We start from the raw sequence: 17,457 nt of genomic DNA, 5'->3' as shown, positions 1-17,457 counted from the left end.
CTGCCACTGCTAAGTTATGTAAATTAATTTGATCATAGTATTTTTTTTTATATTGTTTATTGATATTCATTTTTTTGTGCATCCATATTTTTTGAAATTATATTTGATTAAATGAAAATTGTCTTATTTTGCAGGATTAAATGAGAGATGAGTGTCCTAAAGAGGTGGCAACATGCTTTACAAATTATATTTAGATTTTAGCTAAAAGTATAATTAGTATTCTTAACACTAGGTTTTAGATTTGTCTATGAATTTAAATTTTAAATTTAATTAATTAACACAAATATCAATTCAACACACGCCACATATACTATTAATCTTCATTATACTAAAAGAAGGAGAAGTTGTTAGAATAACGTTTTGGTGTCTTTGAAGAACATATTCTCATTTTGCACATAGATTAGGATAAAATTTTATTAACATTAAATATATATATATATTAAATCAAAGCATTATACATGATTAAACAAGCACTTTTGTTACTCAATAATAATTTATATTAGTTATTTTTCAGTTTAAAATTTATTATATTTTAAAATATCTGGGCAATACTATTATTAAAATAACACTACTAGCAAATATTTTAAACATTTGAATATTGTAAAGTTGCTTTCCGTCCGGTTTGGGCATTTGACTTGTACCAAATTACTACCAATTAAGAAAGTATAGAGAATTAAGACTGGGCCTTTGGTCGTTTGGTCCGAGTCAGACTATCATACAATTCCAAGAACAATATTTACCCAGTCAACAAACAACACCAAAAATCAAGAACCCCAAAATTGATTCACCAAATTCTTACTTCCTCTGTAAGTATAAAGAAAGAAAGAGCAATTATATCTCAATTTCCATTAAAAATTCAAACTTTGTTTTGGGGGAAAGTGAAGAGAGCGTGTGGGAATATACTTTATTTGTAAACCCCATTTTGGCAGTGGAAGAGGAAAGTTGAAAAAGGTGGGGTTTCTTTGATATAATTTATCTTTGCATATAGTTTTAAGTCAAAAAGGTTCAAACTTTACACATGGGTTTGATTCAGGTATTGCATGATTCTTGATCTGAGTTGGAATTTCTTTGAGGTTGAAAAAAAAAGTCTTCTTTTAATGCATCATTTTGTGGAATTCTGAGTTTGTGGCTTGTGGCTTTAAGCTAAGGAGGAAATCTTGATTTTTGTTTGATGACTTTATTTAGTTTTATTTCTTACTGTTGAATATATATACTATATATTTACTTGTTTGTGCAAAGTGGGTGGCTGAAGAGAAATATGATCAAGCAGATATTTGGTAAGAAGAAGCAGTCGAAAACGGCTGGTTCAACTAGTTCAAAGAAAAGTGATGGAGGAAGTAAAAAGGTTGGGGTATCAGCTAATACTGTTATTTCAGCCCCTTATTCTGTGTCAGCTTCAACAGGGGATAAATTTATTCGATATGGAAGTTTAAAGCTTAATGGGAATCTCGTTGCAGCTTCTTACGATGCATTGCCTAGTTTTAGGGATGTTCCCAATTCTGAGAAACACAACTTATTTATTAGGAAGCTTAACATGTGTTCTGTTTTGTTTGACTTCACTGATCCTACAAAGAACCTTAAAGAAAAGGATATCAAGCGACAGACGTTATTGGAGCTTGTGGAGTATGTCACTTCTGCAAATGTAAAATTTACAGAAGTGGTGATGCAAGCAGTAGTAAAGATGGTGTCTACAAATTTGTTCAGGGAACTCATGCCCCAGCCTCGAGAGAGCAAGATGTTAGCCTTCGATGTGGAAGAGGATGAACCTGCAATGGATCCTTCATGGCCACATCTGCAGATTGTGTATGAGTTCCTTCTGAGGTTTGTTGCATCACCCGAAACTGATGCAAAAGTTGCCAAAAAATACATAGATCATTCCTTTGTTCTCAGATTGCTTGATATTTTTGACTCTGAGGACCCTAGGGAGAGGGAGTACTTGAAAATAATACTGCACCGTGTCTATGGGAAGTTTATGGTACACCGACCTTACATCAGGAAGGCTATTAATAACATATTTTATCGTTTTGTTTTTGAGACTGAAAAACATAATGGGATTGCGGAGCTTCTGGAAATTCTTGGCAGCATAATCAATGGGTTTGCTTTGCCACTAAAAGAAGAACACAAGCTTTTTCTTGTCCGGACATTGATTCCCTTGCATAAACCCAAATGCTTAGCCATGTACCATCAACAGTTAACTTATTGTATGACACAGTTTGTGGAGAAAGATTGCAAGCTTGCTGATACAGTTATTAGGGGATTGTTAAAGTATTGGCCAGTAACAAATAGCTCAAAAGAGGTCATGTTCCTTGGTGAGTTGGAGGAAATCTTGGAAGCTACTCAACCACCAGATTTCCAAAGGTGTATGGTGCCGTTGTTTCGTCGAATTGCTCAATGTTTGACAAGCTTGCATTTTCAGGTATGTGTAAGGCTATGTTTAGATATACTTCTTCCATTTAGTACGTATCGAAGTACTTGCATGTATGATATGCATTAGAGAACAACAAATCTCTTATCTTTGGTTTTTATGTATGCTTTGTGTACATTACGTTTATGTTTCATAACTTGCTATGGCCATGTGTTGTCTGGTGGAAAATGAAAAAATAGAAAATAATTGAAGCTAGAAAAATTGACTAACATGCAATTCTTTTATTTTGTTTTCTTCTTCTCTTTCCTGCCAAAACTTGTTTCCTTCTTCAAGTCGACAAGTTCCTTTTCAAGGGACTGAATTTCTTGCAGTTAGCAAGTTAGTTTTCTTCTTTTGGTTTAGGATGATCTGGAGGTTCCTCATACCATTTTGCCTCCTCCGCTTCTTTTGAATGAGGCATTTATATTCTGTGGCTGTTTGAGGGTTATGATAGTCATAGTTTTGTTTGTATTTCCAATTGGTGAATGTGCAACATGTCTTATGGTGTCTAGAGAAAGTCATGATTTATGCAGTACAGCAGTAGGGGAGTTGTTGGTTATGGTAAATGAAGACAGGTTTCTTAAATATTCTGAAAAGTAAGAAATAGTGTTTGTATTTGTCAGAGCCTATGATGGAGCTGCTACCCTTTGTGTTTGAGATGGGGTGGTGCTGAATTTATTTTAGTTTATTCTCTGCCCGTTCATGGTACCTTAGCATGGGAACCCAAATTGTGTAATGTACTTTTTTCCATCATAAGAAGGTGAATAGAATTGTCTAAATTAGTTATCTGTTATTCCTTACTGCTAACTACAGATGCAATCAGCGGATGTTTATTCAGTAAGATAGCAAGCAAACACTATAGTTGTTGAATAACTAAAAACATAAAAAAATGTTGACAAGTTTCTAGCAGATTTTTCTTTGTTGTAATAATAATGACGTAACTAACTTTAGCGTAAAAGCCATATGCACAGGAACTTAAGAGACTTTTGGTCAGGATGTACTTTATTCAGCATCTTCTGGATGTGTATTCATATAATACATTACTTCCATTAAAAAGATACTAACTTAAGCCTAAATCGATCTATTGGCTGTAATTCGGTTCTTTAATAGAACAAGCAAATATGAAATATAGTTCAGGTTCTTAAAATAGAGAAAAAATCAGCATAAAAGAGAAACTCGGCAAGAAGAAAAGGTCTTCTGTAATTTCTTGAGCTTGTGCCCCTTTCGATTTTCTTTTGAAAACAGCCTCTCTACCTCCACGAGGTAGGGGCAAGGTCTATGTTGTACACTCTAATCCCCCCCGCAGATCACTGGGTATGTTGTTGTTGTGCCCCTTTTGATTTCCATCCCTGTTAATTGCAGATTCTCCTTGTTGCTATCTTGTGCTGAGATGTGTTGTACCTTAATATGTTTTAAAACCATTTTTTCAACGGCTGATCAGTGATGGCCACATGTAAGGAATTGAATCCCCTTTGTCCGAAAGTTGCAATGTGTAGTAGAGTAAAAGCAAATTATATATACAAAAATAATTTGCTTTTACGCTCTTGGAAATTACATTTAGTGTAGTGGCGAAAGTTGCTTAAAACTACTAGATTTGGTGTTCTTCAGATTTTTGAATCCCTTGTTAGAATTGGCACTGCTGATGATGGTGGCTTTTACTATTTCTCATAAAGGGCTTATTGAAAAAGGAACTTGAACATTTCCCATAAATGATGACAATTAAAGATTTTGAAACATTGCAACCACATTTAGCTTTAACGGGGATCTTAGATGAATCATTTAATGGTTTTTTCAAACTTGTAAAACTGTAACAAATCCCAGAGACTTATGCTTTACCAGTGCTACTCTTGTAGTGCAGCTGCATGGACAGATATGAATGATGTATCTCTTCATTTCAATCAGTTCAATGTGCAACCATTTATGGATTGAGGTTAAAGTTGAGCTCTAGCATGTTGCTGATGTTGGATCTTTGGATTTTGGCTGTAAGACATGCTTATTAGATTGAAAAAGTTAAGTCCCTTTAGGTTGTACTGACTATTGTTAGTGATGAGGAGTAGCATGAAGATCTGAAGCCATGGTTTGACATTTATTTGAGGTGCTTGCACTTTTGGAGTCTTGTAGTAGGAGCAGTCATCTTGTTCATTCCTCTGAAATGAGGTCATTGAAGCAACTATTTTTGGCTGGTTTGGTCATACATTATAATAGCATGATAAAAGTAAAAGATTATGTCTAATTTGGTGCATATGACAGTTGAGTTCTCTCTCCGGTCGACTTTGTTAGGCACTACTGAGGACATAATTAAGCAAATAAAAGTGTGTTCCTTCTAACAACTTAAGTTTTTAGATAAAAAAGTTACACATTTCAACATGATTTCCCCCATACATGTAGTTATAGATTAGCTTTTCTTTTATATTTTTATGTCACTTGAATGTACCACAACATGCAGATTAGTTATAAATTAATTTTTCTTTTATATTTGAGTCTCACTGGCCAAACCCATTGGTGGCCCCTTAAAGTTGGCACCAAGTTTCACTTAGACACCTCAATCGGGCGATGTTCACTTTAGACGCCTCATGTAGGGGCCCGCTATGTCATTTTGACACTTTTTGCTGACATGGCAAAGTGAGTGTGATACACTCAACAATAACGCGTGAAAGGCTTTATTTAGCTATTTTTTATTTTATTTTCTCTTCTTCTTCTCCATTTCTCAAGGCACCACCTTCCACCATTTTTTCAAGTTTAAACTTCCTTAATGGAGGTCGGATTTTTTATTCAAATCCGTTTTCAACCCATTTTTTTCTTCATCATTGTATTTCTTTTCTAAATCACCTCCCACCACTTTTTTTGCCGGAAAAATGGATACCGACACCCATATTTCATATTTCTTCTCTCTTTATTTCTTCCTCTCACTCTTTTCTTCCCACAAAACAACACTAAAAGAAAGAAAAGGAATAGCTATGAAAAGTAAAAGAAAAGAAGAAATTTTTAAAAAACACAAAAGAGATTTTTGAGTGTAATAAAAAAAGATGATTTCCGATGGAAAAGGAGGGTAAGGTACCATCACTGCTCTCCACCTTTTTCGCCGGAAAAAATGCATACCAATACTCATATTTTATATTTTTTCTTTCTTTCTCTCCCTCCCTCCTCCCCCTCTCTTTTTCTCTCAAAACAACATCAAAATAGAAAGAAAAAAAAAGCTCTGAAACAACTTTAAAAAGCAGATTAAGAAAAAAATAAAGAAAATTGTTGGGTGTAGTAGAGAAGACAACTACCATTGGGGCGGGGCGGGGCGGGGTGGGGGGGTGGGGGGGTGGGGGTGCAATTGATTTTTTTAGAATAATGTTTTTATTTTATTTACTAAGTGAATTTTAAAATAATTTTAAACTTAAAATAACACATGTAATCATTTAATTGGTTGTTTTTCACGTCATCAACGAGTGTATTACACTCTCATTCAGTTTTTTGCTTATTTTCAAAAAAGTGTCAAAATGACACAGCAGGACCCTATATGAGGTGTCTAAAATGAATATCGTCCAGTTAAAGTGTGTAAGTGAAACTTGGTGTCAACTTTAAGGGGCCACCAATGGATTTGGCCTAAAAAAACTCCATGTGCTTAGCCACACAAATGTTATGGTACATTTAAATAACAAGTTTCAAAACACTTCCTCTTTTAAATTTTGTGTCAAGTCAAACTATGACAAATAAAGTGAGACTGAAAGAGTTGATGTTTTAGAGTCCCTCTGTATGTGTGCCCGGTGCCGTGTCAGATTCTCAGAAATTCCTTTTTTTTGGAGTATCTGACGTGCGCCCGGGGGTGGGGATGGGGGGCTTCTCTTCCATGCATGTTTGGCTTTCTCCTTGATGATAAATGATCTGTAAAATACTCTACCTTTAACCAAGCTACGTTTGATTCAGAAAACTCAAGTTAAAATGCAGGATACATGCTACTTTCCCCACTCTCCCGCTTGTTTCTAATAAGAAAAATGATGTACACTACTTTCCTTAAAGTTCTACATTATTCTCCGTGGAAAAATTCCTGATTAGTTGTTCTGGTTGTCTGATATGGCTTAGAGTATGTAATCTTTTGCTGTACTCCTATTATGCAATGCATTTTACTCCTCATCTTTGCATTTCACCATACTTTGTTCATATGGTTGTATTGCCTATTCTGTCATGTGATGTGAGGACAGAGTAAAATAATAGATAGCTCAAATCTACCCAAGACAAATAATTCTGCAGTGCCAAAAGGTAATGTTTAGTCTTCAGAGGGAATTGCAGACTTGTTCAAAGAGAATTTTTATTTCTCTGATTTACTAACTACCCGAATCTCTTGTAACAACTAACAACAAGAGGATGCCTTAATTAAAACGTTTCAGTACCTTTTGTATGTCAATTCCTATGCAGTATTGATTCTGTAATACCAAACACAGTAATATTGCTTGGACAAGAATTAAAGGAATTTCTATCATCTGTTCATGAAAACCTCATTCGTCTAATCATGCGATGTCTGCTAGAATCTTTGATCTTGGTACATTGATGTCAAACACATGGGTGACTTTTGTGCTTCCTACCTAATTTATGTGAGAGTGGTGCTGGAAAAAGTAGGGAAAAATATGCTGTACACGTTATAGTGCTGCTTTTTTCTCTGGAGTACTAACTCCCTACACTGTACAGATGCCTGGTGTATGTAGGCTAGCGAGACAAAGCAGTTTTAAAATCATATTTTATTTTATTTAAGGCCTTCAATTTAAGCAGTTAGAAGGTTAAGCTAGAATATTAGTGCAGCAGAATTGACTGGAAGGAGGTGTAAGATATGAACTGAACCTCTTATTTGGAAGTCTGATGATTGGAGTGGTAGCAACGGAAACTGAATGGAGGAGACAAATTACTCTGTTAAAAGGATTTCTGTATATTTCAGCAAAATTAGGTAATAATCGATTAGTAAGACAAATTTTACTTGTTGCAAAGAAGAAATAGTTCTTCTATATAATAAAAGAAGAAGGGATAATTCAGATTACGTGGCTACAATATGGGTCATATCTGAGTTTTCATGATATCTACTTCTTTGTTGCACTAATAATACTGCTAACATAGTGAGTTATCAAACTTAAATTTAGTTTCTTTTTGTTATTTTGATAGTATAGCCATATTGGACTAGCAAGATCCATGTGTTAGAGTCCCGATGTGGGACTCTTTAACACTCCCCCTTATGTTAGAACTTTTTAATTGGAGCGCGGACAGTATAATTTAGGGCCCAACATCGGTGAACAAAGAATTGGGGTGGGCTTGGCTCTGATACCATGATAAAGAAATGGGAAAACTAAGCTCATGACCCATATTGGCCAATTAATTACACACTCCTACTCCTTTACTTTGATTCCCCTTCAATAATTACCCAAAATGACTATTTTTTCTTTGCTCAGCCCGACGTCAGCGCTCTTTTGTATTTTTTCTTTTTTGTTTTATTTAGGGAAAGGTCCAGCCTTTCTTTTCATGTGAAAGGTTGTTCTCTTCCTTTTGCCTTTTTATTTTTCTTTTTTTTTAAAATACAATAAAATTCAAAAATAAATATTGTAGCTAACTTTTTTTTAGACTAATAAAAATTATCAGTTTTATGCAAGGACCAGTTGACTCAAGTGGGAAAAATGGACTAGGAACAAAAATAAATGTAACATCTAACCTGAGTTATCACCTTACATGATAACTAGTTCTTTACCTCTTCTTCAGTCTAGTAACTTCATCCAACAATGGGAGAAAACATGATCTATTTCAATGTAGGATTCAAGTCGTTTGGTATTACAAGATGGAATTCTGAGAATGCAGAGTGGTATGAATGGGTAGAAAGAAGCCGTAAGATGATGAGGAGATCCTCCATGAGCTGCAAAATTATGGAGTGGATCTGTACCATTCTAAGAGAAGCTTCCTGCGACCATAAGAAGATGATAAGAAGGTGGAAAAATGTAGAGAAAGGGGCTGACCATTTTTGCACAAGAAAGTACAATGAACACGGGAGATTTATAAGCATCATAACTATTAATAATGGGGGGAGATCTGTCCTAGTCACATCCCAGAGCTAGCCATTAATGGTGGATGGCTAGACATTGCATTTAAGATTGAGAATTTCATCCCTAAAAAGATGGAAACTGTATTCCCACCTAGAGTTACTGATGCAAACTACCCATATGCGAGTCGTACGTAATAGTAAATGGCAGTCCAAAAATCTACGAGATGCAGACATCAAAAACAAGGAGGGATAAATTGAAGTTGAGATTCCGAAAGATATCCAGGATACTGGGCTATTGAAGAAGCGTCTGGTAGGGAAACTGGAAGGAAGGAGTAAAGAAAAACCATCATTGATAGAGATAAGATTCAATCCTTCAGTGAGACCTTCGTGATACCATCACAGTATACTGTCAAGATATCATTTATATCTATTTCAATTCTTCAGCGACACCTCCATGTCAGTACATATATATATACTGACATGGTAACATTGAAATTTGCTTTAGTCCATAATGATACTATCACAGTATCTATATACCGTCATAGTATCATTGATCCTTGCTTCAATCCTTCATGATACCATCACAATATATCTATATATTGTCATGGTATCGTTGATGTCTGCTTCGATCCTTCAGTCCTCTAGTAAGACCTCTATGATACCATCAGTAAATGAGTAACATACTATCATGGTTCATTGAGGCTTACTTCAGTCCTTCAGTCCTTCGATGAGACCTTCATGATACTATGACAACATATCTATATATTGTCATAGTATCATTGAAGTTTACTTAAGTTCTTTGATGAGACCTTCATAATATCATCATAATATATCTATTTATTATTGTGACTTGTTTATTTTTTTGTATTTAATTTTCTTAAAAAGGCAAAAATATAGAAAGAGAGAATAAATTCAAAAGAAGATAAACTAACAAAAAAAAGAAGAAAAGAAAAAAAGAAGAAGAAAGAAATAAACAAATGATAACAATGTTACCAAATGGTATCTCTAATAAAGGATAAAAATAATAAATGAGAAAAGAACAAAGAGAAATAACAAATGGGAAAAGAACAAAAGTAATTAATGATAGGACAATAATAATAAATGAGAAAAGGACAAAAGTAATTAATGATAGGCCAAAAGCATTTATTACTTTTGGTCTTTTCATTTATTGCTTTTGTCCTATCATTAATTACTTTTTTTCTTTTCTCATTTATTGATGGTATCATGGAGGTCTCACTAATAGACTGAAGGATCGAAGCAGGCATCATTGATATCATGACATTATATCGATATATTGTGATGGTATCATGAAGGTCTCACTGAAGGATTGAAGCAACGGTCAATGATACCATGACTGTATATCGATACTGTGATGGTATCATGGAGGTGTCACTGAAGGATTGAATTAAATATCAATAATACCATGACAATATATAGATATACCGTGGTGGTATCATTACGGACCGAAGCAAACCCCAATGATACCATGACAGTATATTCTGATGGTATCATGAAAGTCTCACTAAAGGATTGAAGCAACAGTCAATAATACCATGACAGTATATATGAAATTAAATTGTAGTGAAAAAATAGAGAATATTATGATTTGAGAAAAAAATGGAATGAAAAAGGAAGAAAAATAATAAAGAATAAAAAAATAATCGAAAAAAGTAAAGGATAGGAAAAAGAAATACAGAAATTGAAAAATAAAATAAATGCAATAACAAAAGGAACCAATAAAGGAGAAAAAAGGGTGAAAAATAAAAGCAAGAGAAAATAGAGAAAAATAAACGAATAAAGAAATAAATGAGAAAAAAGGATTTAATAAAAAGAAGAAAAGGAGTATATAAAATACATTTTTTATTAATTTTGATTTTAATAAATGAGCTAGTGATTTTAGTATTTTTTTCAATTACTTGTTGTAGTCTAATTATTTAACTTTCCTACATTTTTATTAGTCTGAAAAAAGTTAGCTACTACATTTATTTTTGAATTTTGTTGTATTTTTTAAAAGAAAAATAAAAAGGCAAAAAGGAAGAGAATAACCTAAGACTCAACCTTTCCCAAAATAAAACAAAAAAGACAAAATACAATAGAGCGTTCAGGTGGAGGAAAGAAAAAATAGTCATTTTGGGTAATCATTGAAGGGCATCAAAGTAAAGGGGTAGGAGTGTGTAATTAATTTGCTGATATGGGGCATGAGCATAGTTTTCCCAACATTATTTCCCCTGTTAAACCTGCTTGTCCTGTCAATACACTTCATACTAGACCTGTTTGTCAAATAAATAGCCCACATGTACATTTCAATGAGTGGAATATGCAGTTGGTGTGCAGAGCAGTAACTGGTGAGATTAATGTACAATATTACTTGGGTTGGCTAAATTCCATTGCTTGGGCTAACTTGGGGAGCATTTGAGTTAGCGTCAGCAGAGGACGCTTTTATCCCAGAGAACACTGGTTATGATAATTCAATGGACATATTGCGAATGTTGGTGTATTTTCACGTGAAGCTTCGAATTCATGACAACGTACCTTATGTGATTCTTGATAGAAATAAAGCATACCTTATGTAGACTTTGAGAAAACCATGTTGTAACCTATGAAAACATTCTGATAGATAGGGAACTATAAGAGAAGAAAGCTCTTTCTTGGGAAATGGGCCTCCTCCTAAACTCACTCTCTCTGTCTTTCCTTTCCCTGGTAAACTTCTTTTCCGGTGATTTCTCAGTTCTCACTCCCATTTTAGCGACGGAAGAGAGGAGCTTTATTTCCGGGGAAAAATCTTTTGAGTTAAGTAATATTATTATATTTGTGATCAACTTCGATAGATGGTCTGCACTTATCGAGTGTGCCATGAGATCTGATCTACTAGCAGAACTAGAATAGATGAAGAAAATCTCCAATAGGTTTGCGATGCTTTTACATGGGCATCACCAGGGGCAGGGGATCGTTGTAGGGTATGGAGAAGGAAGATACAAGCATACACATAAATAGTACTTCAAAACTACCAACTGCTAGAGTCATTTTGTGAGAATTGAAGCTTGGTTGTTGAACAGGGAATCTGCGGTGATTATTTTAGAATCAAAATACAACAGAATATAAGGAGACATTGTTGACAAAATCCTAAGCTTCCTTGGAAGACTACACAATGCCAGATTCACTCTCGCTTCGCATCAGACAGAATTATGCAAAAACGATTAAGATTTTTCAATTGCCAGAAATGGTAGCTCAAACAGTGAAAGCAGCTCCTAATGGAATTCAGAGCAGCAGTGAAAATGCCAACCAGATATTCTTGTTAAAACGTGTAACAGGTTGTTTCAATGACCATTCAACCATTTCCCAGACCGGGAGGTGATGAAAAATGCTTTATCAATAGATGGAAACTATGTGCTAGGATTAAAGTAACCCCACTAAATCACACCTGATTCCCGCTTGACCTTCTATCAAGGCAAAAGGCAATACAAGTTAGGGCAAGTGATTAGTTTTGAAATGGTAGGCATTTATCACTGGATTGAAGCAATACAAGTTAACACAGGTGATTGGTTTTGGAATGATAGGCATTTTATCACTGGATTGGTGAACTCTTGACATTTGGGTCAATGCTAACAAATGGGAAGCTTGGCCAATGCTGTGTCAAAGCTTTCGGTATTCCTTTACATGCATGGTCGTTTGATACATTCCACGTCATCAGAGAGCTCTGTGGTGGCTAGCTTGGAATCGAAGAAGATACCAAGAACAAAACACATCTCTTTTAGGCTTGTATTTATGTCAAGAGCTTCAATGGTGAGCCTCCGTGAAAGTTACAACTCTAAGTGGGTGATTGGAAATTTTAGATTCCAATTTTGCCTGATTCTCACATGAACTCAGGCCAATTGGAAAAGACGAATTGGGCGAGAAGGCGAAGGGACTGATTGACTGGTCTGACTCCTCAAGATTCGAAAAGCCTGTATATGCCAGTAGTGGGCAGGCCATGTGGGCTGTGTCTATTTCAAGTCCAAACAATGAGCCAGATTGGATTGTAAAATTATGGTCAAAGATTGAATCAACATTGTTATTCAAAAGGCCAAAAAAAGCGAATAGCATGTTTTGGCGAGCAGTTGGGCCTGGTTTTGATCCTTGTAGGTTTAATGTTTTAACATTGGAGCGCAGACATGACCCTTGCTCAGATGGATTACAAATCCACGATAAACTTACCTCTTCACCTTATTTGATCAAAGAAAAGAACTTACCTCACCACTCGGAAGCATGACAAAGCCGAATCAATGATGGATTTAAATTCTTTGATTCGAAAATTTTAGACGGCACTGGAGATGTCGCTGACTAGTAGCTTTGAATCAGAGCTCTCCTCTCACTCTTACAGTGACACTCTCTCTCTTCCATTATATGAGGAATGTACATGCTCTCAGATAATCCACAAGCCAACTGTAATGAAACATCGAAGTGGACTAAACTTGCCATAGCTAAGCATGCAAAACTTTTGAAGTTAATGTTTCTGGGTTTGAACGTGAACTTTGGACATCATTTTGAGAATGGAGGAAAGAAGACAACTAGAGCTGCACCAGAGAAAATCAACATGCAAGCCAGTAAAGAAAACCAATTATGAAAATATGTGGCAATACAAAAGTTGAAGTTCCTCAAAGATCCTACCACTTGGAATAAAGAAGTTTTGTGGCAAAGTAGAGAAAGAAACAGGGCACTGGAAGAGTAATGACACTAGAATAGGTCATGGAAAATATAACTCTATCATAATGTAAGACATCCAAATTGCTAGATTTGAAACTGGAACTTCAGTAGCTTGCCAAGGCTTTAAGTGGTCTCATGGTGGGCAGAGGAGGTCTCATGGAGGTAACTAGGTATCTGTTCTTAAAGAAGGGGACAAAAATACCAAGTATTTCCTGAAAATGGAAATTCTCACAGAAGAAACTAACTACATTGATAAAATCAACACAATGAAATCTTTGAAGAGAGGGGACAGATTTAAGAAGGTAATCCTGGACTTCTACCAAAGGCTATATTCTGAAAATGATTCTTGGTGATAAAAAATGAACTTTTGGTTAAGCTAGCATCACATACGAGCAAAGGACAGAACTGAAGAAGGATTTTGAGGATTTACAACTATTAGATCCTGTGCACCTGACAAGGCACCAGGTCCATTGGCTATATAATGGCTTTCTTCCATAAAGCCCGGGAAATCATTAAGACAGATGTAATTGAGGCACTCCACCAAAATGCGATATGGTTAGGTCCTGCAATGCCTCATTATTTCTTTAATTCCTAAAAGCAAGGAGCAATTGAGCTCAAGGGTTATAGACCAACCAGCCTAATTGATAGTGTTTATAAAATTGCTGCAAAGTTGTCAGCTGTTTGATTGAAAAAGGTGATTGGAATACTTATATTTGGAGACCAAAATGCTTTCATTGAAGGCAGAAAGACCACTGATACAACATTGTTTGCCAATGAAGTACTTGATTGGAAGCTAAAAATGGGGATTCAATCATCCTCTATAAGCTGGACATCGAAAAGACCTTTGATATGCTCACCTGGCAATATCTCATCACAATGTTAAGGGAAATGGGATTTGGTGATAGATGAGCCAAATAGATAAAATTCTACATCACTACTATGAAATAACAAGGAACCCACTCTCCCACGATCTCTTTATTCTGATTATGGAAGGGTTAAGTAAAATTCTTGATAAAACCAAGAATTTATCATGGAAAAAAGGTTTTGAAGTAGGCACCAATCATGGGAATGCAATTATATATATATAATACCCTCATTTTTTGTGGTGCTAAAGAATCGCTGGTGCTATACCTGAATCTTACATTGCTGATTCTTTAGGCTCTATTAGGACCATGTATCAATATGTTGAAAAGCACCATCTATCTGGTGCTGCAACATTAGTACTTTTCCAACAACCTCCATAGGGTGGCCACTTGGTGCTAAGATTTAGATCAACTGAAATTTGGAATGGTATAGTGGAAAAATTTGAAAGAAGATTGGCTACTACATGGAAGATGTCATACTTTACAATGAGTGACAACCTTGCACTCAAGTGACTCACCAATAATGTTTTGGATAACATTCCCACACACAGTCATTGTTTTCCATCCTAGTTAAGTTGTAAAAGCAGTTGGACAAGATTAGAAGGAATTTTTCTTCATAAGAAATAACTATATCAAAAAGAAAAAGTTAAGAAGGAATTTTACTTGGAAAGGTAGCAGCAAAATACACAAGTTTTATTTGGTCAATGGAGAAAAGTCACAACCTAAATCCTTAGGTGGTTAGGGAATCAGAAACCTCGCCATAGTAAATGTATGCTCATGAAATGCATGTCGAGATATGTTCAGGAAAAGCATGTTCTTTGGAAGAAGGAGGTGTTTGCAAAACATGGTGTTTAGAGCCATTGGTGCACCAATCCACATGTTGTTGGCCTCTGGAAAAATGAAATTAAGTTGTGGAATGCATTTTCACCGTTGCCTTTCTCAAAAAAAAAGAACTGTTGAATGAATTTTATCAAAACTGCAGATCCAAGTAGACAATGGGATAAACATCAAGTTTGAAAGGATAGGTGGCTGGGAAATTCAGTTCTGCAGATTGAACATCCTAATCTTTTCCAGATCTTCAACAACTCAAAAGTCCAGAATCTTATAAGCAGAGAAGACAATACTTGGAACTCACTACTCAAAAGGAATGTGCAGGTTTGGGAGCTTGATGAACTACTCAACTTACTTGAAAGACTTGGGAACTGCAACATATTTCAGACAGACTAAGATGGGGCAATAAAGCTGATAGGTTACGCTCTGTAGAAGCAGGATGTTCATCCTTTTGTGCCTAAAATGAGATGGCGCATAATTGGCTATGGAAACTAATTTGGAAAACGACAATTACCCTCAATAATCATTTGTTTCAACTGGACAATATTTTATGAAGCATGTTTGACTCAAGACAATCTCAGCTGAAGGAACATACATATTGTCAACAGATGCTATATGTATCAACAAAGCATAGAAACCAACAATTATTGCAGATATTCGGCACATGGTCATTTCAGTTTTTGGACTTAGTTGGACCATGCCTGTGGACGTGTGAATATTAAGGATGCCTATATATGCTAGAGTTCCTGGATAGTTGGTAAGTCCATGAGGAAAATCTGGAAAAAGTTTCTTGCCTGTATTTTTTGGGTGTGTCTAGATAGAAAGGAACCTTAGGTGTTTTGATGGAATATGAACTCCAACTTACTCTCTCAAGGCCAACTGTAATTTATGTTTATATAGTTAAGAGTAATTTTTTGGCCTTAGAAATTCAGTGACACCTTGTTGGACCTCCTGGAGCTCCCTATCTTTAGTATAGGCCATATGTATAGAGCTAACAAATTCACTTTTGTACTTATTCACTCTTGTACTATTTGCATCTTCTTGAGTAATCTTAAAGTTGTGTTACAACAAGAATGATCAACTTTTCAGTAAAGTGGAATTGAAATCTGGCAGTGTGGCTGCATGTTGATGCATGTTGCATGACATGTTGCTTGGAGCTACCTCACCTTTTGGTCCCTCTATTAACAGACCTGAAGGCTTGTATCTGTTAGTTGAAGGTTAAATATGCTTAGTGGGATTTAGGAGGTCAGTATTGAAGTTTTGTGTAAGTTGAGGGACTAAAAGTGCAAGTGGCTCCGCCTCTTCTGTTGTGTCTTATTCTTCTTCTCATCCCCTTTAATTCTTTTTATTTAATTTTCTTAAATTATTGATTCTAAACATCGTATACCTAATTTCTATGTTGGAAAACTATAGATTGCAGTAGAATAGAGGCCCCCTTACATTGTCTGTATGAAAATTTCAGGTATCTTCAGAAAATTCAGTTATTTGATCTTTTTGCATAATGAGTTTTCACAAATTGTTGATTGATGGATATTGTTCTTGTGAACTCATAGAATGTTTTGAATGAGAAGAAGATCAGGACATCATGTGTTTACCATGTTGCTGGAAGAGTTAACTTGGATACAGACATTCTAAATATTCTTTTGTGTTGTTTGCTCTGGTTAATTTTCAAATTTGTTAATTGAGAAGACTTCGTGTTTGTGTTCACTATAGGTGGCGGAGAGGGCTCTATTCTTGTGGAACAACGATCATATTGAGAATTTGATAAAGCAACACCGAAAGGTGATATTGCCTATCATCTTTCCTGCACTGGAGAGAAATGCCACAAACCACTGGAATCAGGCTGTTCACGGTTTGTCACTGAATATTCAGAAGATATTCTATGATCTTGATCCTGAGCTATTCAAGGAGTGCTTGCACAAGTTTCAAGAAGATGAATTGAAGGAAGATGAGGTTAAATCAAAACGTGAAGCTACTTGGAAACGATTAGAGGAACTTGCTGCCAAAAATACTACAAGTAATGAAGCTGTGCTTGTGCCATCCTCCGGGCATTCTCGAACTTAATATTAAGATATGCTTGTTCTTCCTTGTTCTTAATTTTCATAATTCTGGTTAAATTTACATTTTGGAAGCAATGAATTTATCAAGGCGAAAAGGGATTTTGTGTGTCATTGCCTTTTTTTCCCTGGTCAGTTTCACCCTGATAGCTGTAGTTGTAATTATACTTTGTTTATATGTGTTAACTTTGGCAATTTGGAGATGGTAGGGGAGCAAGTATTTTTTTATCAAAATTATACTTCGTTGAACATCTTTACATTCATTGTTTTGGTAAACATTTGGCAAATACCACTCTTCAACAAATGCTTATAATTCTTAAGATGAGGTATAGATTATAAAATGATGTAAGTTTGGCATTATGCTCAAGAGACTCTTTGCATATATTCCCAACAGACAAGTTACAGAAGCTGATGGGAATAGTATATTAGTCACTTATGTTTGGTCTAACCGGAATATCAAAAAGGAAAATAAAAATCACAAAGTAAAATTGGTAATTGCTAGAATTAACTTTGCAGGTTGTAACCAGTCATGTAGGAAGCCTGTAACTTATGGCATCAAAGTTTTACTTATTTGTTTGTTTGTTCCTCATTTGCCTTTTTGTGGAACTGAAGGTT

The 17,457-nt window shown here is 35.3% G+C and overlaps 1 protein-coding gene across 1 annotated transcript; it reads left to right on the top strand.

The window, feature by feature from the left end:
* The first annotated feature begins 643 nt into the window (after window positions 1–643).
* Window positions 644–17,091, top strand: LOC129880437 (serine/threonine protein phosphatase 2A 57 kDa regulatory subunit B' theta isoform-like). The gene is made up of 3 exons (XM_055954472.1): window positions 644–1,033; window positions 1,271–2,416; window positions 16,499–17,091. Exons 1-3 carry the CDS (start codon window positions 1,019–1,021, stop codon window positions 16,847–16,849), a joined length of 1,512 nt encoding a protein of 503 aa, XP_055810447.1. The 5' UTR covers window positions 644–1,018; the 3' UTR covers window positions 16,850–17,091.
* The last annotated feature ends 366 nt before the right edge of the window (window positions 17,092–17,457 follow it).

Source organism: Solanum dulcamara, chromosome 2 (genome assembly GCF_947179165.1).
Source record: "Solanum dulcamara chromosome 2, daSolDulc1.2, whole genome shotgun sequence".
In the NCBI taxonomy this organism is placed as follows: Eukaryota; Viridiplantae; Streptophyta; class Magnoliopsida; order Solanales; family Solanaceae; genus Solanum; species Solanum dulcamara.
This window is presented reverse-complemented; position numbering and strand designations above follow the sequence as displayed.